Source organism: Notechis scutatus, chromosome 4, assembly GCF_049901735.1.
Source record: "Notechis scutatus isolate UNSWTSFEM ecotype Mainland chromosome 4, rNotScu1.2, whole genome shotgun sequence".
Classification (NCBI taxonomy): Eukaryota; Metazoa; Chordata; class Lepidosauria; order Squamata; family Elapidae; genus Notechis; species Notechis scutatus.
In genome coordinates, this window is record NC_142012.1 from 92,751,318 (window position 1) to 92,776,118 (window position 24,801).

Genomic DNA, 24,801 nt, shown 5'->3' on the forward strand with positions numbered 1-24,801 from the left:
GAAAAAAAAGTTAAAGCAGTGCAAACATGCTGAATGCAAGAAATATTAACCTACCCAATTCAAGTAACCGTTTGGTGAGCATCATTGCTTTGTCCAAGTCCCCCTGCTGGTATATAGCATAACTTAAGTAATCTAGAACAGAAACTTTGTTGATCGAAGAAGAAACTTCTCCCGCATCCAACTGTTTCAGAGCTTGCTCCATCCACAATTCAGTATGGTAGTAGTCTGCTTCAGTATAGGCAATCTTTCCTAATTCAAAGCAATCTTCGGCAGTTAGAAATACCTTATGTTTCACTCCTATGGAAATAAGAACCAGCAACAGCTGTTAAAAACCCTTTGAAATCATGTGGTTTTGCATTTATGTTTTTTTTCCTGCAGCCACACTGTTTAATTCTTATGCCCTCATTGATAAAACTAGATAGACTACTAGAGTTATTTAACTGTGTTATCAAATGAAACAAACAAAAAGTAAAAAAGTGTGATATTTACAATATATAATTACTTATGAAGCACATCGAAATTATATTAAAGTAACCGAAATATGTTTACAATCCCCAAGGCATGTCACAATTTTTGAGCACCCCTAATGTTTGGAAATTGAAAGTTGTAAAAATTGACACACCATTTCTCGATTTATTTTTTTCTCGTTTTGAAGTGATTGCACTAAACTGGATATCAGATAACAGATAATCAGAGTTGGAAGGGACTTTACAGGTCATCTAGTCCAACCCCCTGCCCAAGTGGGAGACCCTACTCCATTTCTAACAAATGGCAGTCCAATCTCTTCTTGAAGGTCTCAAGTGATGGCGCTCCCACAACTTCCAAGGGCAAGCTGTTCCATTGTTTGATTGTTCTCACAGTCAGAAGTTTCTCCTTATTTCCAGATTAAATCTTTCCTTGTTCAGTTTCCATCCATTATTCCTTGTCTGGCCTTCAGGTGCCTTGGAGAATAGCTTGACCCCCTTCCTCTCTGTGGCAGCCCCTCAAATATTGGAAGACTGCTATTATGTCTCCCCCTGATCCTTCTCTTCACTTCATCATATAGCAGGGGTCTCATCACTTCATCATATAGCAGAGGTCTCCAACCATGGCAACTTTAAGCCTGGCAGACTTCAACTCCCAGAATTCCCCAGCCAGCTTTGCTAGCTGGGGAATTCTGGGAGTTGAAGTCTTCCAGGCTTAAAGTTGCCGAGGTTGAAGACCCCTGTCATATAGTACACGTAGTTCTTGACTTACAACCACAATTGAGCCCAAAGTTTTTGTTGGGAAGTGAAACATTTGTTAAGTGAATTTTGCCCCATTTTACGAGCTTTTGTGCCACAACTGTTAAATGAATCGCTGCCGTCGTTAAAGTTAGTAACAGGGTTGTTCAGTGAATCTGGCTTCTCCATTGACTCTGCTTGTCAGAAGCTCACAAAAAGTGATCACATGACCCTGGGACGTTGCAACCTTCATAAATACAAATTGGTTGCTAAGCATCTGATTTTTGATCATGTGACTACATGGATGGTCATAAGTGTGAAAAATGGTCATCAGTCACTTTTTTAAGGCCGTTGTAACTTGGAACAATCTGTAGGTCAGGGGTGTCAAACTGGTGGCCCGCGAGCAGAAGCGTCAAGTGCAGGCCACGTCCGCCCCAGCTCCGCAAAGGGGAAAACGTCACGTGACAGCAACGTGATGCTGCGGGTTTGACAATCGTGCTCTAGGTCAGGGGTCCCCAACCACCGGGCCGCGGACCGGTCCCGGTCCGTGGAGCACTCTGTACCGGGCCGCAAAGAAAATAAAATTTTAAAAATGGCAGCTTTCTTCGCCTTCGGTGAATGCTGCTGGGATCAGGGATCAAGGACACAAATGAAAGAAGGGGAGGGAGGAAGCAACCAAAGCCTGTCCTGCTCTCCGGCTCAGCGGCTTCGGTTTCCTCCCGCCTCGTTCCTCTCTCAGTCGCTTCTCGCTCCTCCACCAGCCCAGGAAGAAACTGCTTCAAAGAAGCCGGGGGGTGGGGGTGGTTCGTCGCCCTGTCGCCGCAGCCTGCCTCCGAGCGCCCGCGAGCACATGAGAATAATAACTATTCGCCTCTTTTTATCAGCCGAAGCTGCTCCAAAACAACCAGAAACGCAGGCAGGCAGGCAGGCAGAACGGAGCACTGGATTGAACCGCGGGCGGGCGGGTGGGGTGAACGGGCGCTCGGAGGAGGTGCGGCGACAGAAAAGCCACCCCGGCTTCTTTGAAGCAGTTTCTTCCTGGGCTGGATGTTAGAGGTCCATTGTAGCTCTGAATGATCCCTAAACAAGGACTACAGGAGCTTCCTAGGGAAAACACACTGACTAAATGCTCCTCATTCAATTCCTGTTTTCACCAAACAGAGCTAAGAGAAACATCTGCATGAAATTTTGTAGCTACACAGCTGGGCAAGACCTAGAACTAGAGAGACTGCAGTCAGGTGTCTTTAATGCTAGTTGTAGGGTAAACATAAAGTTTTGGGAATGGAAAATAGAATCTCCCCCCCCCCCCGCCAGTCCTTGAAAAAGTGTTTCTGCTTGAAACTGGTCCCTGGTACAAAAAAGGTTGGGGACCACTGCTCTAGGTGAACTGTTGTAAGTCAAGGACTACCTAAATCTTCAGATATTATATTACATACAATTTTACATTTATGTTAATATTGTATTTTTCTAGTATGATATTCCTAAATATAATTCAGAGATACATCTATGGCTGAATGTTTAATTTGTTAAGTTTTTAGATGATTGGAAGATTTCTTTGCAGTGTTCTATGGTGTTTTTTTTTAAATTTCCTAAGTTCTAGCAGTACCAATAAAATAGTGACAGAGCCACTTAACTTTTTGAGAAAGAGAGGGGGAGACCTCTCACGCTGAATTTTTAATTCACAGGCTAAATCTGCCTTTTGTCTTGCAAGAGCAACTAAAAAAAAAGCAGACCGAAGGAAAGCAAATCCTGTTAAAGCAAATATGGTGGTGGTGGTGGAAATCACAAGTTTCAAATCACAGGAGAACCACCATCTGCACTTGATTCTGAATGTCATGGATCTAGTGGGAGAATAATCCTGAGACCAACACAACTCAGGTGTGTGCTTTCCTCTGTTAGTTTCAGCTATCACCCCCAATACTTAACCTTTTCCAAAAATGATATGCTTGAAAAAAATCTTTAAGAGATTCAATCTCTTAAATGATCAATGCACAGGGATGTATTGCATTATACACTGTTCTAAAAAAAAAGATTAATATACAATGCAATTCCCAGCTTTAGTTATTGATAGCAGCAAGACTAAGGTAAAAAAAACAACAAAGATGCACAAAACAAAACTTCTGTATCATAAAAGGCCAACCAGAAATAATACTAAAAAAATTAATGATACCTACGATAATAACCCGAATATATTTTAGTTTTTACACATTATGATGCCCAGAGTTTTACTTAGTTATAGAAATTCACACAGGAGATCATTTGGTCCCATACATAAAAATTGCCTATATGTTACCTGTAATTATTATTTCTAAGTAAAAATGATTTTTTAATGCAGAAAGCATAATTATATATTTTCTTTTTTACTGTTATTCCTTTCTTCTCTTCCTCTGTCTACTTATTCTGCAATGAAAAATTTGAAACACACACAGAAAAGTGTGTTTAAAATCAGAGCTTCTTAAAAGAAGAGAGAGAGAATAAACTATGAGGCTGTTTTGATCTTCCCTACAGCTAGAAATCACATATGAATGCGCCCTGTCCCTCTGAAACAAAACATTAGGGAAACATTTTGCTTCCCTAAAATGCTGGTATCTTACATACCTGGAAGGTTTCCCCTTGAGATCGTGTCAGTATCCAACTTATATGTATCTTGGAGTCGCAAGAGAGCTTTGCCAGCACCAGTCTGATCTTCATCATCAGGGAAAACCAGCCGTTGAACTGTCATGTTGGAAATAAACCCTAAAAATAATTTTAAAAGGGGGTTCTTGAAGTAGATAAATGATTTTTATTATAGTCACAGACCAGCATTACAAATAAAAGCATTTAAAATAATGATAAAAATAAATAAAAAATAAAAACAGACAAATAATATGATTAGTGGTTATCAATGGGCAGTCAGCCTAATTTTGCATACAGTATAACAATTTGGGTATATTCAGAGAAACTACATCGGACTGAACTGACCACAGAACTGTACAGAGAAGAGATTCAATGTTTTCTTAGGTATTTTATCAGGTGAGGTGTTACAAAGTGGGTGTTTGAGTCCTTACAGAGCAGGGGTGTCAAACACAAGGGTTTGGATCCAGCCTGCAATGTGGTCAGATCTGGCCCGCGGAGCTGGCCTGGAAAGTGTAAGGGGTCGGCTTTGGCCCGGTCTACCCAATGCAAAGAGGAAACATCAGGCCAGCATGGCTTCGGCCCAGTCTACCCAATGCAAAGAGGAAACATGCCAGCAGTTTGGAAAGTGGCGTCAAGCTGACCACACCCACCCAGTCGGCCACGCCCACCACCCCGAGGTCAACCACAGCCCTGATGCGTCCCTCAATGAAATTGAATTTGATACCCCTGTTATAGAAGATTCACTATAGCAGACATGAGTTGTAGCTTCAATACTCCCTTGACTACAGGGGCACAATCTCAGCTCATATGGCTTTTTTTCCCCCTATGAACCTTTCAAAACTGCTGCAAGAATTGCATTATAGTACTTTCAGTTCCTCTGCATGGATCACAATTCCAAACCGATCTCTACCCGCCTTCCTTCCCCCCCACCCCATCTTTGTCCATAATTTATCCTCCTCTTCTTCCTCTTAGCTGCTTCCAGACTGATGACTGGCTCATGAATGCTTTAGGCATGACTAAACCTGGATCCAGTCCCAGATTTTTTTGAGGGGAGGAGGGGATAATGTCACCATCTGCAGCCTTCTTGTTATAAATCACCTTCTTTTCGATAATGGAAGTGATATTACTTTGTAAGAAAAATGGGTTACGGGTCAAATGCGTACTTTACATAACTGCAATAAGGCTTAAAATATTGTTATGGTTCAGTAACAATTTCTTTTGACTATTTCTGGAATACACGGGAGTATTATAGATTTACACGGATGTGTAAAATTGATTGTTTCAATGACAGAACAGAATAGAATGACAGAGTTGGAAGGAGATCTTCTAGTGACTCAGGGGTGTCAAACTTGATTTCATAGAGGGCCGCATCACGATTGTGTTTGACCTCGGAGGACCGGGGGTGAGGAAGTGGCCAGGGTGGCCATGACACAGGACTCATGTTGGGGGCACCTGTGGTGGCCAAGTGCTAAGGCAGGACTTCCCTGGGACCTTCCCTCACTCTCACTGTAATCTCCTTCCTTCCTTTTCTTCTTTTTCCTTCCCCTTTCCTTCTTTTTCCTTCCTTGCTCCCTTCCCATCTTTCCTTTATCTTTCCTCTTTCCCTTTCTCATTTTCTGTCCCTTCTTTGCATGCTCAAATGCAACAGGGGAAACATTTCTCCTTTTGTTTTGTTTTTAGTTTGTTTTGATAGCCCTCTGCCAGTGAAAATGGAGCTTGGATGGGGGCTGCGCATGCTCAGTTTTCGCTGGCACAGGCACCGCAGGCTGGTCCTTCTGCTGTTTTCAGGCTGGCCCCGCGGGCCAGATCTAAGCACCCCACAGGCCAAAGTCCAACCCCCCCCAATGGCCTAGTCCAACCCCTGTATTATTCTGGAGAAATGGCTGTTCAGATTTTTCTTAAAAACCTCCAGTGATACAACACCCACAACTATTGGAGGCAGGCTGTTCTACTGATCAATCGTTAATTGTTCTTGCTGGTATGAAATTTATTCTTAATTCTAGGTTGAATCTCTCTTTCATAAGCTTCCAAAAACAAACAAAAGCTTCCCTCCCCCCTTATCAATGGATCCTTATCAATGGATCCTTTTGTGGAGTGGGGGTGTTTGAGCAATTTTTAAGAAGAAATTCTTCAAGAATTAGAAGCACAGGTCAAGGGAAAAACCTATGGTTCTCAGAAAACAGTATTTATTACATATAAACATATCCTTGTATATCTTATCTAACATATCCTTGTATATCTTATCTAACCTTACAAGCCACCTTTGCTTTCATTGGAATTTCTGACCACTATCTTTAATAAATACATATAAAGAAACACAATTTTAATTTTATGAGTTCTTTTTCCTCCCTGGGGGAGGGGAAGTTTTTAGGACAATTTAGAACAATTTCTTTAAATAAATCTAAAACTGTTCTGCTTTTTTTCCCACGATTATATAAGCTATTGTCTATACTTTGGGTTGTTCATAAGATTGTTGTTCTCATTTGCTATACTAAATTTAAATATTTCTTTGGTTAGGGGACTTTACTTAAAGTATTAGATTACTAAACATTTAATTGTAATCAAGTATATACAAAACATGTGTTCCAAAGCAAACTGGAATATCCCGTGTATTTCCCAAAAGGGACCAGTGAATCCAAGATAGTGCTTGTATTTCCAAAAATGGACTGTTCAGTATGTCTTGAGCCCCACAAACTTCATTTGGCTGAAACAAGCCACTTCCAAAAATATACAAAGTGCATATAGTGTGTACTGTACATACAGTACAGTACATCAGTGCTTATATACATAGATTAACCCTATTGCAGAATAAATGATGGGATAGTTCCATACATTTCTCAAAAAGGAAATGGTTTTATACTTTTCCCACCAACACTGACAGAGCAAGTCATTAGTATATAAAATGAGAGCAAATCCCATTCCCTTCTGCACTGATGATGTAATCTAGTTTGGTAAAGAAATGTCTTCAAGGAAACAACCAAGCTCAGAGAGCATCAAAAGACTTCACAGTTCAACCCTGAGCTACAAATATTCTCTTCCATCAGTTTTACACTTTATTAGAATTTAATTACTTATACAGTAAAAGCATGATTCAATATTAAAATTAAATTCAATACATTTAATGCAGAACTCTTTTTTGTCAATAAAGAGGCATTTGTTCTTTCCTGGCCAGACAGGCAGGTTCAGAGGAATGGAAGGAGTCATTCCAACAAGAAGAAAACTTAGATTTTTAAGCGAGCTCAGAAGCAAAGAAAGCACAGGTAGTCTTCAACTTACAACCGTTTGTTTAGTGACCATTTAAAGTTACAACGGCATTGAAAAAAGTGACTTACAACTGGTTGCCACACTTGTAGCATCCCAACGGTCAAGTAGTAAACATCCAGGCACTTGGCACCTGGCATGATTCACTTAACAACTGTGGCAAAAAGACGTGACTCGTGTAACAACTCGCTTGCTTAGCGTGGAAATTCTGGTCCTAACTGGGTTGTAAGTTGAGGACTACCTGAACTTAGTTGTTTCTTTTCTTTTGAATATGTGATTGCTAAGAAGCCAATGCTCTTAATTGCAAGGGAATAAAACAGATTATTGATAATGACATTCATCAGTAATTTGCAATATTATCCTTGATGTAACTCCAATCTCATCACAAAGGAAACTATTGTTGGTATTTTATGTTATTATGAAGAATAACAACTGAACTCAGGAAGAGAGAGGCTCCCATTCAGATGTAATTAGTATACACTGCCTTGGTGTGTTCTAAACTTATTTATAGTTACATCCTCTGGTCACTTCCAGCCAGAAGTATCCATTACCCTGGCATTTGGGCAAAATACAAATAGTTGCGCTGCTTAGACTAGAAGATCTAATACCAAATTAATTTTTAGTAGTTAAGCATACTTGAGACTCTTCCCAGTGAATTCATCCCTAAGACGTGAACTGAAATCCAGATTTCTTTGGCTACTCAATGTATTTAATGATCGATTGCTTCAAATGATTCCAAAAGCCCTACCAGCAGACATGTCCTTCAAGACCAAATTCTCAAGCTCGTTCCACTCAGTGTTCAGTCGTTTCATCAACTTGAATGCATTCACCGGATGTCCCAAAAATCCCTCTGGGTCTTTGGTTGCAGTATCTGTCAGCTTATCCAACCTCTCAGCCCACCTAAGCATAGGAAATAAAAGCTTAGTAAATTGTTAAGCCAACACTACGAATAACATGAAGACTTACATCCAAACACACATGCATGCTCATACACACTCTATCGTGAGGTATATACATTTTTGAGTTTGCTCTTAATAAAATTAATTTTGTTTATATTTATTTTATATTTACTACCCAACCTTTAAAACGTATACAAATAAGTGAAGTCGGTGAACATATGCAATACAGCTTCCTCTTCCTATTTTTACCACAACAACTGAGTTGAGTTGGGCCGAGTGTGTGTGACTGGCTCAAAGTCATTTAGCTCAGCAGTTCCTTAACCTTCCTGGTTTCAGTGCCCAGCTTTGGAACAAAAATTATTTTCCATGGACTGGCAGCGGGGAATGGTTTCACAAGTGCAACCTAGATCGTATGCAAGCACAGATGAAGCTTCGCTTACCCGTCTGCCACTCATGCGACCTGGTTCCTAACAGGCTGCAGACCAGTACTGATCTGAGGCCCAGGGGTTGGGGACCCCTGATTTAGTTGGTTTTCATAACTAAGGGGGGACTTGAACTCAAAGTCTTCCACTTTCTAGCCTGAAGAATTAACCATTAGATCAAACTGGCTCTGATACATATCACATACCAGGGGTGTCAAACTTGCAGCCCGTGGGTGGGATGAGTCACATGCTGGCCCCACCCCCAACCCAGTTTAGCGAAGGAGAAAGAAGTCCCAATATGTCATGTGACCCCACTGTGACACCGCTGTCCTACACCATATATCCTATCTTTTCTCCAGGAGTTCAACGCGGCTTACATGAAAATCTCTATTTTATGCACTGTGAGGTAGATGTCTATGGTGATTTTCAATCATCCATGTCATGATTGTCCCAAAGGTGCTTTTTCCAAAAGGCAACTGAGCTTTCTTTGTTTTTGTTCTGAAAATATTTCCCTTCTCATCCACTGAACCAAACCCATGAACTGAAGAGGTTTCTCGGATGAGAAGGGAAACATTTTCAAAGAGAAAACAAAGAAAATCCAGTTGCCTTTTGGAAAAAGCCCCTCTGGGACACTGTGAGGTAGGATGAGCTGAGAGAGACTGAACTTACCCAACTGATTTTAACAATGCTTTTGTTTTTTTCAAAGATATGAAACAAATGAGGGAATGAACCTCAGGAGCACTTACTGAAATGCCATGGCTCAGCATAGATATTTATCTCTGAAGATCTTCAAATACACTTTTACAAAAATTGTAGAGAAAATCTTACCCTTAAAAAATGGTAGATGTAGTTTTACTCACAAAAGAGCCATGAAATTAATTAGCATAAGTTTTTTTTTTTCATTTTGGCTGGTATAGAACACTGCTAAATATTAGTATTCAAAGAATTACATACTGCCTTAATTGTTCCAACTTGCTTTCTTCTGCCTTGATATAGTCTTTCAGTGATATCACCAGGTCCTTTTCTGTATGAATCAAGTCTGTCATATGACCTAAAAGACAGATCAATACAATCAGTATGTTTATGAACATTGCTATGAAATTCTACCAACCTTTCCGATCGACAAACTCAGTGTCTTATCCACTGAGTCACCACATTCGAATCCCTAGCACCGCATAACGTTACTTGTCCCAGCTTCTGCCAACCTAGCAGTTCAAAAGCATATAAAAAATGCAAGTAGAAAAATAGGGACCACTTTGGGAAGGTAATAGTGTTCCATGCACCTTCGGCATTTAGTCATGCCAGCCACATGACCACGGAGGTGTCTTTGGACAGCACTGGCTCTTCAGCTTTGTAATGGAGATGAGCACCGCCCCCTAGAGCCAGAAATGACTAGCACGTATGTGCGAGGGGAACTTTACCTATGAAATTCTAACAGTTTTAGAACAGAAATTACAAAACTTTTAAAAGCCAACAAGCCCAAATAAGTAATTTTACTTTCTTGCAGTTTTTTTTAAAATTATCACGAGCATTTTTTTCTTCACTATGGAACCATTAAATTAATCTTTCCTATTTTGTTAGGTAAGAAGACTATTACCAGAATAAATTACAGCTGATTGCAAGCTGCAAGACAGCGATCTATTTTGCCACTCATGTCTGGCAAATACAGCAAAAATAATTTCATACTGACCTGCTGAAATTAAATTATCCCGGTATATTGTCCCAGATTTTGAATGCACAAACCAGTTTCTCAGTGGAAGGTTTATAACAGATTAACTACACTCATAATTTTGCAGCTCTTATCTTATTTGCTTTTTGTAATCCAATTAGTCATTTCATGGGCAAGCCAATGAAACAAAAATTTAGAATTTCATAAGATTAGTAAGCACATAGCTAGAATCTTAATTTTTATTCTTTCCAGCTTCACATTCATTCAAGTTAATTCTAGATATTAAGTCTGCAGAGCCTGCAGGTATACCAAAAAAGCACAAATACTCTACTATAAGGCCATCAGTCACACATCTAATTTAACATTTGCTATCAGAATTGAAAACAGGTGAATTATGTTGATTGTTTTCATAAGTTCAAACAACAAGGCAATTGACATTTATTGAACTGTGATAAAGTACAGTTACATTAATTGTTCTAATGTAAATAAATATATCTAATGTAAATGTTAACATAGCAGAGTGGATGCCAGAAATGCCATGGAAACAGAATTGTGCCATGTACAAACAGGAAGAAAAAATTAAGATTATTTTTATAATTTACTGATTGTGGATTGAAATAAAATTAGTTATAGACAAAGTGCTATTGCATATAACAGTCAGATTATGTGCCCAGCCATTTTGCTGGACATTGCAAACAATATATTCAACCAATTCAGAAATGTCACCAACAGATCTTAACACATATTCTTAGGCAGTTCTCCCTTTACCAATAAGAAGCAATACTAAAATATAACCAACAGAATTCATGTAAACTGGTAATAGTATTTCCAACACATTTTTACTGCTTCTTGAGAGCTTAAACCTACGGCATTTTATTATTTGCTGGGGGTGGGTGGGTTGGTTGTTGCTGTTTTTTAAGCGTATGGCATGTGTTAGCTAGGGATCACCGAGGTGGCTGCTTGCCTCTGTGAATGGAATTTTTTCCGGCAGTATTATCTTTACATGCAGGATGCCTGAGTGCCAGTTAGGCAATTGGGGGAGGCTCCTTTCTTGCCCCTACGCAGTTAATTCACTCACGGGAATCGAGCCGACCTCAGCAGTGCGTAGGCCCAGCGTCTTACCACATGAGCCACCATAGTCCCCATTTGCTGGTATTTTTATATAACGCTTACATTTTGTGACTATTCTAGCCTTCAGCAGATGGATAACTAATATAATCCAAGCAATTGATTTATCTCACCTTTGGTGCTGTTATTGCTTAATCTGTTAGAAGTGCTTACAAAACATCACTTACCAATTGAAGTGAAGAAATCTGTATGAGCGTGAGAAGAAGGTAGAAGGATCCAGAGGACCAGAAGATACCACTCCCTTGAGACCATCATAGTTTCACTATTGATTTACCTTAACACACCTGCAAATACAATTTTAATACAATTATGAAGCAAGGTTCGTTTCTCAATTGCCCAAACTATTTTCTAAAAAATACATACATCACAATATTTGTCCTGAGCAATATTTCAATATTTGTACTGGCACAACTTCTACCTCCTCCTTCAACAATTAAAGAGGAGAATATAAAGGCTCTTTTCAGAATACTTTGTTTTTTAAGATTACTACAGATAATTCTCAGCTTACAACCACCATTGAGCTCCAACTTTTTGTTGCTAAGCAAGACAGTTAAGTGAATTTTTCCCCATTTCACAGCCTTTCTTGCTACAGTTGTTAAACGAATCACTGGTTGTTAAGTGAATCTGGCTTTAGCAGTTATTAGCAAACATAGTTGTTAGATGAATCCCATTGACTGTGCTTGTCAGAAGGTCCCAAAAGGTCATCACATGACCCCAGGACACTGCAACCGTTATAAATATATGCCAGTTGCCAAGCGTTCCAATTTTGATCACGATCGTAAGTGTAAAAAATGGCTAAGTCATTTTTTTCAATGCTGTTATAACTTCAGAAACAAATGGTTCTAAGTCAAGTACTACCTGTAAACTACATGGGTGAAAATAAGCATTTTGAAATCCAAATTCAGCTGTATTTCTGTAATCCAGAGTACATTCAAAGATAAAAATCAGTTCTTAGATATGCCATCCTATTACCTGTGCGTAACACTGTATCTGCCCTCAACATAGTAAATTATCTGGTGCAGAATTATGCAGTAAACAAGCTATCAGATGAATTATGAAAGCTACAGCTAAACATTTCTGGGGATACATGTTAGCAACTCAATTTATTTTGTTATTCCTCTGTAATAGAATTGATGATATAATGCTATTACTGTAAAATTTAATCAACCTTGTAACAAGCTATCTATCAAATACTGTACACTTGGTTTAGGAGAAGTCAGTGTAAGGACTTGCTTATTTTCCCACATTGTGTACTTTCTACAAGCCATTTTTCTATTAATGATTATTCCAGCTGCAGTCCTATCAAATCATACCATGGTCATTACACATGAGTAATGTTTTATCTTCAGAGTCATTCAAGGCTCATTTAATATATATTGTTCCCTCCCTCCATCCCTTCCTCCCTCCCTCTCTCTCTCTCCCTCTCTCATAAGCCCATTATTTCAGACATTTTTCATTCTTTCAGCGAAGCTCTTACAGAAGCATTTCTGACTTTTGTCCCATTTACTCTGGCATTTAGAAATGATGCAGTTATTAACCATGCAAAACCTGGGAAAGTTGACTTATTAAAAAAGGTTCTCATTCCTGAATACCTATATCTATATACATGAACACCTAAACCGTTTGAAATAGAAATATAATATTCACGATTCTGTTTACTGGGTTTTAGGTGTGAAAGCATCAGGGATCAATCAAGAAAACAACATACAGCCCTTTAAGCATATAATTCATAATTTTTTGCATTAACTGAATGCTGACATTTGGAAAAAAAATAAAGAATGTTAATACATCAGGACAGAATAAGGTGCTGAAAACAATAGTGCAAATCAAAAGCAAAATTATTCCCTTCTTGGGATTATTTTTAAGAAATGGACTGAAGGCTACAGTCACAAAGTAATATGACGCTACAGGACAAGAACTATACCTGATCTCATTTTATTCAATAGCAATAGCGCTTAAGACTTATATACCTCCCCATAGTGCTTTAAAATACTATCTGGGTGATTTATAATATCACCCAACAATCAGGGTGCAAGATGCAAAGGAAATAATTGCTAAAATATATAAATGTTTATCAAAATTTGAAACAGAAGAAAAATACATCAACGAATGCATAATAAAGTGGATTAAAACTTTGGTTATAATATACAAATGGAACAATGGGAAAATATGCAAACATTGAAAATTTTCTTAAGGAAATGTTTATAAAATGATGTACCATGTACTATATCCAGAATGCATGAAAGTACTTCAAATTTATGTTGGAAATGTGAGCATCAAGAACAAGGTAATTTTGTCATGTTTGCCAGACATGTAAGAAAGCTAGAAAATATCTGGTTCAAATGCATACATTGATTCAGAGGATTTTAAAAATTCAATTCAATTGAAAGCAGAACTTTTACTCCATGAACTAATGGATAAACAGTTAGAAAAAAGCCATGAAATACTGTTGTTATATATGATAACAACAGCAAGAATATTATATGCACAAAGGCAGAAAGATTTGGCAATACCTACAACGGAGGAATGGTTGATGGATACAACTGAACTTGCTGAAATAGCAATAGCACTTGGACTTATATACTGCTTCACAGTGCTTTTTACAGCCCTCTCTAAGCGGTTAACAGAGTCAGCCTATTGTCCCCAACAATCTGGGCCCTCATTTTACCCACCTCGGAAGGATGGAAGGCTGAATCAACTTTGAGCCTGGTGAGATTCAATCTGCCAAATTGCAGGCAGCTGGCAGCCAGCAGAAGTAGCCTGCAATACTGTACTTTAACCACTGCACCATCAAGGCTCTAAATGGCTAAACTGACTTTTTAGATTAGAGCAGAAGTCTCCAAACTTGGCCACTTTAAGACTTGTGGATTTCAACTCCCAGAATTTTGAGGACCCCTGGATTAGAGAAAAGACACTATCTGCCTTTATAAGTTACTGGAAACCTCTTGTGGAATCTTTGTGTAAAAGCAAGAACAATGAACTTATTAGTGGTTTTGATGATTAGACAGGATACATTTTAGGGGGAAAAATAGAATATAACGTGTGAGAGAGAGAGAGAGAGAGAGAGAGAGAGAGAGAGAGAGAGAGAGAGAGAGAGAGAGAAACTAAAATATAATTGTACTTATAACTGTTCTGAAGAAGATTGGAAGCCACTTCTTTATCTTTATATTGTTTTTTTTCTGTTTTTCATTTACTTTTTTCTTTCAGCATTTTTAGTTTTTTTCCTCCCTTCCTCTTTCATTTTATATCCATCCATCCAGTGTTCAACTAATTAAGAATTGTTAGAATAGACAGAATGAGTTTGGCAAAACTTTTCTGTATTAACTTTATCCAAAACAAATTTTCATTATGGTTCAGGGATTTTAGGATCGTTGATTGAAACTGGCACCGTACTGGTACAATGCAACCATATCTAATCTCCACTAGAAACTACCTCTTCTCAAACAGCAACATCATTTGAAATTTATACCGTATTACCTCCACCCCAAAAAAACTTACTATAGAATTCTGCACTGCAATTTTGCTTTTTGCTAGGCATAACAATGTGTATTCAACCAGGACTGCAAATAATTTGCAGCATGTTCCACAACATAGGGACAGTGTTATATAAGCAGTCCTTGACTTACGACCACAATTGTGTCCAATATTTGTGTTGTTAAATGAGACATTTGTTAAGTGACTTTTACCCCATTTTATGACTTTTCTTGCCGCAGCTGTTTAGTCAATCTCTCCAATAGTTAAGTTAGCAACATAGTTCTTAAGTGAATCTGGTTTCCCAATTGACTCTGCTTGTCAGAAACTCGCAAAAATTGATCACATGACCCTGGGACACTGCAATATGAATATGAACCAGTTACCAAGCATCTGAATTTTGATCACATGATTATGAGGATTCTGCAACGGTTGTAGGTGTGAAAAAGTCCCACGTCACTTTCTTCACTGCTGTTGTAACTTTGAACGGTCACTTAAAGAACTCTTGTAAGTTGAGGACTACCTGTAAAGTAATGACCGATGGCCACCTAATATCTTCACCTCTGCAGGTTCTCAAAGATATCTGAGACCACAGTTGAATACTTAAATTTCAGTAGTCACCAATCTCAGTCTTAAAATGAGCTTAGGAGTCACTGATAACAATGAACCAGCTATTGATGAGACCAGTCCTGCCTTTCTTTTCCTTCTGTTCCAAATATTTTTTCTCAGGCATATGCTGTAAAATATTCCACAGTATACAAAAGATTATTGTTAGGGCGAAAAAAATAGCTCTTCCAAGCAATTTTAAAAAACACTGTCAGAATGACTTTTAATTAGAACATTCAGTACATCAAATTCAAGAAAATCCTAAGTTTGCACCCTTTTCTCATTCGTCCCACTACACAGTATTATGGCTCTATCATAACTCTCAGAATTCCTGATCAGTGAAGATCACATTGGCTAAGTATTCTCAGAATTTGGCCTCCTGCATTTTGAGGGCACCAAGGTTGTGGGGATACTTTTGAGAAGCTCCTATTACTCTGTTTCATACATACTCTGCCCCTATCTTGTAGAAACCACTAAAGCATGAGTTGAGAATTGCAAAACTCAAACTCCTATGGAGTAAATAAATTAATACAGTGGTACCTTCGTACTCAACGGCTTTAAAACTCATTGAATTTGTGAAAATGTCCGGGTACTCATTGTTTGTTTGGTACTCAACATACAAGCTAGAACTTTTCAGTTTTGACTGCTGTGTGACTCACTATATTATTCCTTATGGGAAAAAATTGTTTGGCACTCATCTTTTTGTTACTCATTGTGCCTCCCAGAATCAATTAACGATGAGTACCGAGGTACCAACTGTATATTTTACTTGTTTTTTGGTAAGTTACTTCATTAATTAGGCAGGTCATAGTACAATCTGTGTTCCAATGTAATTATGTCAGCAAACTAGAAACTATATTTTAGTTTCTAATTAAGAGATCTGTATTTTACTACAATCTTAAATGTACTTGTATTTTCTATGCAGAAGAAAACCCTAAAGCATTTGGAGATTGGTGATTTAATAAAGAAATTATTTAGGGATAAATAAATTTCAAGGGATAATTAAAGGGGCAGGAAACTTCCTTTAATGGGATAGAAAAAGCTCATTCACTTATCTATAGCTCCAGCCCATCAGCCTCAAACTTCGTTATATCTTAAAATAGAATCCATCTGTGGATATCATATATACTCAAAGAAAGTATGCAATACAGATAGTCCTCGACTTACGATCACAATTGAGCTCAAAATTTCTTTTGCTGAGCAAGAAAGTTGTTAAGTGAGTTTTGTCCCATTTTATGTCCTTTCTTGCCATAGTCGTTAACTGAATCACTGCAGTTGTTAAGTGAATCTGGCTTCCCCATTGACTTTGCTTATCAGAAGATCGCAAGAGGAGGTCACATCACTCTGGGGACACTACAACCGTCATAAATACATGTCAGTTGCCAAGAGTCTGGATTTTGATCACAGGATCATGGGCCATTGCAACCGTCTTGTGAAAAGCAGTCATAAGTCAACTTCTTTCTGTGCTGTTGTAACTTTGAACTGTCACTAAACGAACTCTTGTAAGTTGAGGACTGCCTGTAAAGTAATGACCGATGGCCACCTAATACCTTCACCTCTGCAGGTTCTCAAAGATTTCTGAGACCATAGTTGAATACTTAAATTTCAGTAGTCACCAATCCCAGTGTTAAAATGAGCTTAAGATCAAAGGGAGTCACTGATAGCAATGAACTAGCTGTTGCTGGGACCCGTCCTGCCTTCTTTTCCTTCTGTTCCAAATATTTTTTCTCAGGCATATGCTGTAAAATATTCCACAGTATACAAAAGATTATTGTTAGGGGAAAAAATAGCTCTTCCAAGCAATTTTAAAAGACACTGTCAGAATGACTTTTAATTAGAATATTCAGTACATCAAATTCAAGAAAATCCTAAGTTTGCCCACTTTTGTCATTCGTCCCACTACACAATATTATGGCTAGTTTGTGGACATCAGAAAGGTTTACTTATCCCATCTATCATAACTCTCAGACGTGTGGACCAAGTCTGGGAAGTTGAAAAACATCCTGGAAAAATTGGCAAACGATGTCTGGATTGCCCCCAACAAAACAACGTGGATATTATCCAATGAAATTGCCAGGGATCCATTTAGACTCCGGAGGTTTTACCTTTTTAAAACAACTTTGCGATCATGCAATAAGCCTTTCTAGATGGAGCAAGTGCTATTTGTAATATGGCATTTGGGGTTAGCATATTTTGCTGCCTCCGTCTTCCAAATAAATCAAAACCAGATTATAAAGATCCTGATAATTTATTACACTGTGTAAGTATCCTGTCTGTATGGATTTGAATTCATTAAAAACATGAAAAAAGGACAATATTAATGAAGGAAAAATGAAACCACTTCAAAAGACGGCTGACCATTCAAGACCTTTCAATAAAGGCCCCAAGACATTGGAAGGGCTGGGAAACAGTCTAGCTCAGGGGTTTCCAATCTTGGCAACTTTAAGTCTTGTGGACTTCAAAGCTGGCTGAGGAACTCTGGGAATTGAAGTCCACAAGTCTTAAAGTTGCCAAGATTGGAGACCCCTGGTCTAGCTGGAACAGACATTGGTGTCTTCTTCATCTGCTTCCTATTTTTCTTATTTCTTCCAACAGAACAGTGTGTGAGTGGACAGTAAATGTCTAACTAGAGTCTGGCTTTGTGGACCAGTGGCAGCAGCAACAGAAGGGTGGGGGGGGGGGAGAAGAGATAGTTCCATGTAAGCAGTGAACATGCGCGAGTGCCTATACCCACGCAAGTGTGCTCACCCACTGCTTGCATGGCCCAGTTCCAAATGGACCATGGACTGGTAGACCCCTGTTCTAATGTCTTTACTGCTCTTCTATAGTCCAGAATAGTTTCTATAGTTTCAACATTTTCTTACACAGAACACAAAGTAGTCTAGAATGCAATCCAGGATGGATGGATGGATGGATGGATGGATGGATGGATGGATGGATGGATGGATGGATGGATAGATAGATAGATAGATAGATAGACAGACAGATAGATAGATAGATAGAAAGAAAGAAAGAAATAGCTAGATAACCGATAGCTAGATAGTTAGTACAGATAGATAGATAATAGATAGATAGATAGATAGATAGATAGATAGATAGATAGATAGATAGACAGACAGACAGACAGACAGACACCAGTAGATAGCTAGATAGGCAGGCAGGCAGATAGATACCGATAGATACCAGATAGATAGATAGATAGATAGATAGATAGATAGATAGATAGATAGATATAGCTAGATAACTGATAGCTAGATAGTTAGTACAGATAGATAGATAGATAGATAGATAGATAGATAGATAGATAGATAGATAGACAGACAGACAGACAGACAGACAGACACCGGTAGATAGCTAGATAGCTAGGCAGGCAGGCAGACAGATAGATACCGATAGATACCAGATAGATAGATAGATAGATAGATAGATAGATAGATAGATAGATAGATAGATAGATAGATAGATAGATAGATATAGACAGACAGACAGATTTATTTATATGAAGTACCTAAATAAATGTAAATCGTAGCATTCTCAGAATTGTTGCCTTTTAGATGTGTTAAGGCCCCACTCCTTTCCATTCAATCATGTCTAATTCTTGGACACTGACTGGACAAGACTCTATAGTTTTCTTGGCAAGGTTTTTCAGAAGTGGTTTACTACTGTCTCCTTCCTGAGAAAAAGTGATTGGCTTAAGGTCACCCAGTGGGTTTTGTGTCCAAAACAGTACTAGAACTCATAGTCTCCAGGTTTCTAGCTTTATGCCTTAACCACTACACCAAACTGTCTCTTTTACATTAAGCCTACAGTTCTCAAAATTCCCACCAAACATAACTAATCCACGTGGCAATGAATTTTGGGAGTTGAAAGTCCCAGCACATAGGAAAGCCATCTTTTGACCATATCCTATGCACATCCCGGATAATATAATCACATCCCGGATAATATAATCACCATATGATAAAATCTATGTGAGTATGTACAATAAAAGTGTAATCATTAGAAACATATTATCAAAATATTTTTTGTTGTTTTTGTTGATACTGCATCTGTATTTTAATTATTTTGAATTACAATGGAATCTTGTACTACTACTATAAGAAATTTTACAATACATTGATATGGAAGCCATTCTAGATGAGATTGTATACATCTATGAGAATCCAATATACCGTAGAATTAAAATATAATTAAAATATAATATAATCACATCCTGGATAATATAATCACTACTAATATTACATTGAGTGCTGCATGACTTAGTTACATAGTATCTTCAGATACTTTTATGCAAGAAAAATAAATCTGTTATGTGCCCATTCCAGGTTCAAATCAATTTAATAGAATTTGTGAAGAAGTCAACCAATGATAATGCATCCATACAAATTTTTATGAAACAAAAGCTATCATTTTTCTATCCTCCTGACAAAGCATGCGGAATTTAATACCTCAAAAATGTTACTTAGTATTAGGCAATACAACTTCCTCAGAAAATTATTGTGAAACATTTGAAGGGAAATCAAACACTACAGAGAATCAAGAAATGATTTTATCCAATTTTTAAACTTGGATTTATACATCTTTCTATCCAAATTTATCCAAAGGGGCTAAGAAAAAAAAAGCAACATAATTACGCATTTTTGAAAGTGTACATTTTTCATTGGCCTGAAAGTGCATATTATTCATATTTAGTAAGCAAATAGTAAGAAGGCAAAAACTTTCTTGCCAGAAATTTCTAATGTGACAGCAAAAGGTTAATGGAAAACTGCTACTGCCACGTCTCCCAAGTCATGTCCTGTAATGGACACTTGGCTTCAAAATTCTTTCTTAGCCAAGTCTGAAAAAGTACAACCGAACACGAAAAGGTTAAATTACTACGTAAACTATTTTTTTATGACCTCTTCCATCCATACCCCCCTCTTTTGTTCCTTCTTATTGGCAAGAAGATCTACTGTATTTTCAGTACTTTCAGTACTGAAGATTTCAGCATAGGAACTTCTCCAAATATCAGTCCAATGCTTTTTCTAGAAGGTGCATTTCATCATCTTCTTTTTTTAAGAAATCAAATTACTACCCTCACTTGGCTAACCTCAAAAGCAAAGCTTTAAAATCTAGTTAAGCTAGAGGATTTTTTCAAAGTGGTTTTGCATCCATCCTGAAACGAGGGCAACGCCAATTAGATGAAGCATGGGATAATCCATCTCTTTTCCCGAATAAATCTTAGAGGAGATTTGGAGATTCTGTCTAGGAAGGATCAGATTTCTTCCCGAGGGGCACTTAATCTGTTAAAAAAATAATAATTTCGGGACTGCGAAGAACTCTCTGAAGTGCTTGCCTTGAGGAAAGAAGGCTGTGAACCAAAGTTGGAACACATGTAAAGGATCCCCGTCCACGTCAGCCACAGATGTCCCCGTCCTTTCGGAGGATAAAGGGAGAAAAGCAATCTTCTGGCTTGCTCTCGACAAGAGTGGACAAGTCGGGGAGTTAGTTATCCCTAGGAAATGATCCCTGCAGGGCTCGCACGCTCTTCGGTTGCAGCGTTGGCTCAACTCCCGGGTTCACGGAGGGGAGAAAAAAAAAAGATCTATCTGCGGGATCCGGAGGAAACGATGGTCCCCAAAATCGGTCCATCGATCAACTCCGGGTGCTCAACGCGCCTTTGCAAAAGAAGACAACAAAAACGAGAGAGAAACGAAAGAGCCCGAGGACATCGGAGCAAAGGAAGGCTAAGCATGCACGGGGACTTTCCGTGACAAGAGATAAAAGGGGGGGAGATAAAGAGAGGCTTGACACGCGAGGCACCATCCTCAAGGGAAGTTTCACATTCAGACGTGCGCTGGTCCCGCATCGAACTTGGGTTTCCCCGCAGGGAAGCGAAAGGGAAACAAGACGAGGAGCTTTCGCTCTACTGGGAAGAAGCGAACGGAAGCCTTGCTCATCCAGGCCAAAGCGGAATCGAGTCCGCCAGCGAAGCCACCTTACCTCGGAGAAGAGCCACCGCTCGAGCTGTCGCCGCCCGCTCCCAAGCAGGCCCCTTTCGGAATGCTTCTCTCGACTTGGCCCCGCCCACCAGCCTCCGGGGGCGTTCCTTGGAACGCGGCGGCCGCGAGCGGAGCGGCGGCAGCGCCTACGTGAGGTGGGTCACACACAGGCGGCCGAGCGGGCCTAGAACTGCGCAAGCGCGAGCGACGCCTCGGTGGTCCCCGGCCTGCTCTGAAGGAACGCACGAGACGAGTAGCGGATGAAATGGGGGGGGGAATGTTAAAAGGAGATTAGGATGGGCTGGGGTTCCCTGTAGGGAAGTTGGGAAGTTACTAGCGAGAGTGGGGTTAGAATTTAGGGAGTAGGGAGCGATTCCCCAGCATCATCCAGTCCAGTGTTTCTCAAATTTGGCAACCTTGAGAGGGGTGGACTTCAACTCCCAGAATGCCCCAGACAACCGTACAAGGCTGGGGGAATTCTGGGAGTTGAAGTCTGCCCATTTCAAAAGTTGTCAAGTTTGGGAAACACTGATCAGCACTCGGGGATGTGTTTGACAAACCCTTTAAATCATCCATGAGAGCAATACTTTTTAAACTTTTTAAATTAAAGTTTAAAAATGCAAACCTTTAAAAAAGATATTTTTAAAGATTTAAAGAAAATTTTACAAAACGAATACAAACCAAGACAAAGATGAACAGTTAAAAAAATGTAAAAGGAAGAAAGGGAGAAGAAAAAAAATGTAAAAAAAGTAAAGATATTTAAAGAAATGGTTTCTGCTTTTATCAGGATGGGTACAAACAATTTCAATAACTCACTTTATTTAACATTTCAACTAAATATCTCCCCCCCACCTATATCTTATTTGCTAAGTACAAACAAATTAGAAAGATGCAGCATTCAATCTTAATCAACAAAAGTCTTGGTGGCTTAAAGGTGGATAGAATTGGTGGCTGGTGAATTCTGGGATACAGAATTGAAGAACAGTTGTAGAATTCGATTAACAGAGTTGGAAGGGACCTTGTAGGTCATCTAGTCCAAGCCCCCCACACCCAAGCAGGAGATCCTACACCATTTCTGACAAATGGCAGTCCAATCTCTTCTTGAAAGTCTCAAGTGATGAAGCTTCCACAACTGCTGAGGGCAAGCTGTTCCATTGGTTGATTGTTCTCACTGTCAGAAATTTTTTCCTTATTTCCAGGTTAAATCTCTCCTTGTTCAGTTTCCATCCATTGTTCCTTGTCTGGCCTTTGGGTGCCTTGGAAAATAGCTTGACCACTTCCCTCTCTGTGGCAGCCCCTCAAATATTGGAACACTGCTATCATGTGTCCCTTGGTCCTTCTCTTTACTAGACTAGCCAAGCCCAGTTCCTGTAACCGTTCTTCATATGTTTTAGTCTCCAGTCCCCTAATCATCCTGTTTGCTCTTCTCTGCATACTTTCTAGAGTCTCAACATCTTTTTAATAGTGTAGTGACCAAAGCTGGATGCAGTACTCTAGGTGTGGTCTTACTAAGGCTTTATAGTATTATAAATAGTATTAGTATATCACTTGATCTTGATTGTATCCCTCTGTTAATGCAACTTAGGATTGCATTGCCTTTTTTGGCTGCCGCTGCATACTGCTGACTTATATTTAGTTGGCTGTCCAAGATCCCTCTCACAGTTACTGCTATTAAACCTGGTTTCACCAGTCTATATGTGTGCTTTTGGTTTTTCTTGCCCAAGTGTAGGACTTTACTTTTCTCTACATTGAATTTCATTTTGTTAGATAGGGCCCAGCACTCAAGTCTGTCAAGATCCATCTGGATCTTGAGCCAATCTTCAAGGGTGTTAGCTATTCCTGCCCACCTGCAAATTTGGTAAGTTCCCCTTCTATTCCCTCATCTAAGTCATTTATGAAGATATTGAAGAAGAGCAGGCAGAGTTGGAAGATGGAGTAAAACATGTCATTAATTGGTCATTGCATTACCACAAGTGACTCAAATCCACCACCCCCGCCCCCGTGAATTTCATTGACTTTTATCTAATACCAATTTAGCACTGACCATTAGTTGACTACATTTTTCTAGTCAACAATAAACTCTTCTGTGCTTTGAACTCAGTAAATGCCTCTGGTTATTTGCTCCTGACAACATCCACCTCCAAGCCACCAAGGTTGTCACAACGTCTCATGATTACCATGTGGGTGCTTCACAACCAATACACATTTAAGACCATCACAGTGTCCCGTGGTCATATGATCACTATTTGCATGGTTCATAACCAGCTTCCAATAACCGAAATTAATGGAAAATGCTGAAGTGAAATTGCAAGTTGCAGTCATAGGATGTCTCACTCAATAATCATGGTGTGTAACAATGGAAGAGGAAATGTTGTAAGCCTGGCATTGTTACATGATGTCTCTCTTAGTGTCTGCAGCACTTAGCGATGGAGTTACTTGTCCCAATTGTAGTTGATAAGTGAGAACTATCTGTACTGTAGATAGGTATCCTCTTCCATGCAATGTGTAGATTAGCTCAAACAACCATCTATTCCTAGGTTTATGATGCCTTTCCATATGCAAGAACATCTGATTATTTTGCTGTAATTGTGATTTGCAATGATTATTATTTGTAATCTTTGTTTTATCATTGGTGAACTTATAACAATTTATTTTTTATTTCAACACTTTTAAAAGGAATGCTTATGTTTGCCATCATTTATGTTTGATTCTATTATCTTCTTCCTCCCCAAGTATTATTAAATGGGTTGTAATCAACTAATAATATTTCACTCTCTCTTTTCTGGTAATTAAAGAGCCATAGGTTATTTTCCAATCTGAAAGGGTCTCTTGTAACATTTAGGCAATTACATCATTTAGAATGAGTACATGTCATTAGAATTTCTGATAGCTTCTTTGTTTTAGTGGGCCCCTTGCAAAATATTTCACCATTTTAATTTGTGCAACCATTGCAATCCTGTTTTTCAGATGTTGCTTCTTGGCATTATCATAAAAAAGCCATCAGCCTTTAGAATGAAGAACAAACATTTGCAAGTTGATTGGCTCTTTTTGAAGAAAGGTCCATATTATCTAAAATTGTAGGAGACCTTTATCATCCTTAACACATACAAAGGACCAAAGGTGGGAGAATTCTATCCTTGTCCCAAATTCAAAGTGGTCTGATTTAGCAGTAGGGCCATTAATATGAAGACACAATTGGAAGAAAAACACAAGAAATTTGCTGACTTGCAATCTAAAAGACATAAGTGCCATTCTATTCAACATATTTTTTTCATAATTATAAAGATTTCTTATTTGCATTTATTCTCTACAGTTAGAAAGAACAGAATACTTTCCCAAGTAAGATAGGAAACATGACCAGGTGAGCTAATTCTACTGTTATAAGGCTACATTCATAGAAACTTGCAAATCTGAAAATATATTTCTCTTGCTGTCCCCTTTGTAGCCTGAGAACTTGAAGGGGGGGGGTGTTTCCCTTCTGAGCCACTTTCTCTGCCCATTATGCACCTATGTTCTCTCTTATCTGACATTCCCTAGGCAGCATCT

The 24,801-nt window shown here is 38.8% G+C and overlaps 1 protein-coding gene across 6 annotated transcripts in view; it reads right to left on the bottom strand.

The window, feature by feature from the left end:
* P4HA1 (prolyl 4-hydroxylase subunit alpha 1) overlaps nucleotides 1–21,318 on the bottom strand; it is a 45,791-nt gene extending 24,473 nt beyond the window's left edge. For all 6 annotated transcript variants that reach the window (XM_026681240.2, XM_087964111.1, XM_087964110.1 and 3 more), the window contains exons 1-6: nucleotides 21,257–21,318; nucleotides 11,365–11,481; nucleotides 9,355–9,451; nucleotides 7,828–7,979; nucleotides 3,801–3,938; nucleotides 55–297 (exon numbers count right to left, since the gene is read on the bottom strand). In XM_026681240.2, the coding sequence (XP_026537025.1) occupies nucleotides 55–297; nucleotides 3,801–3,938; nucleotides 7,828–7,979; nucleotides 9,355–9,451; nucleotides 11,365–11,452 (718 nt within the window). In that variant the 5' untranslated portion in view covers nucleotides 11,453–11,481; nucleotides 21,257–21,318. The remainder of the gene's footprint in view (nucleotides 1–54; nucleotides 298–3,800; nucleotides 3,939–7,827; nucleotides 7,980–9,354; nucleotides 9,452–11,364; nucleotides 11,482–21,256) is intronic.
* Nucleotides 21,319–24,801: the final 3,483 nt, after the last annotated feature.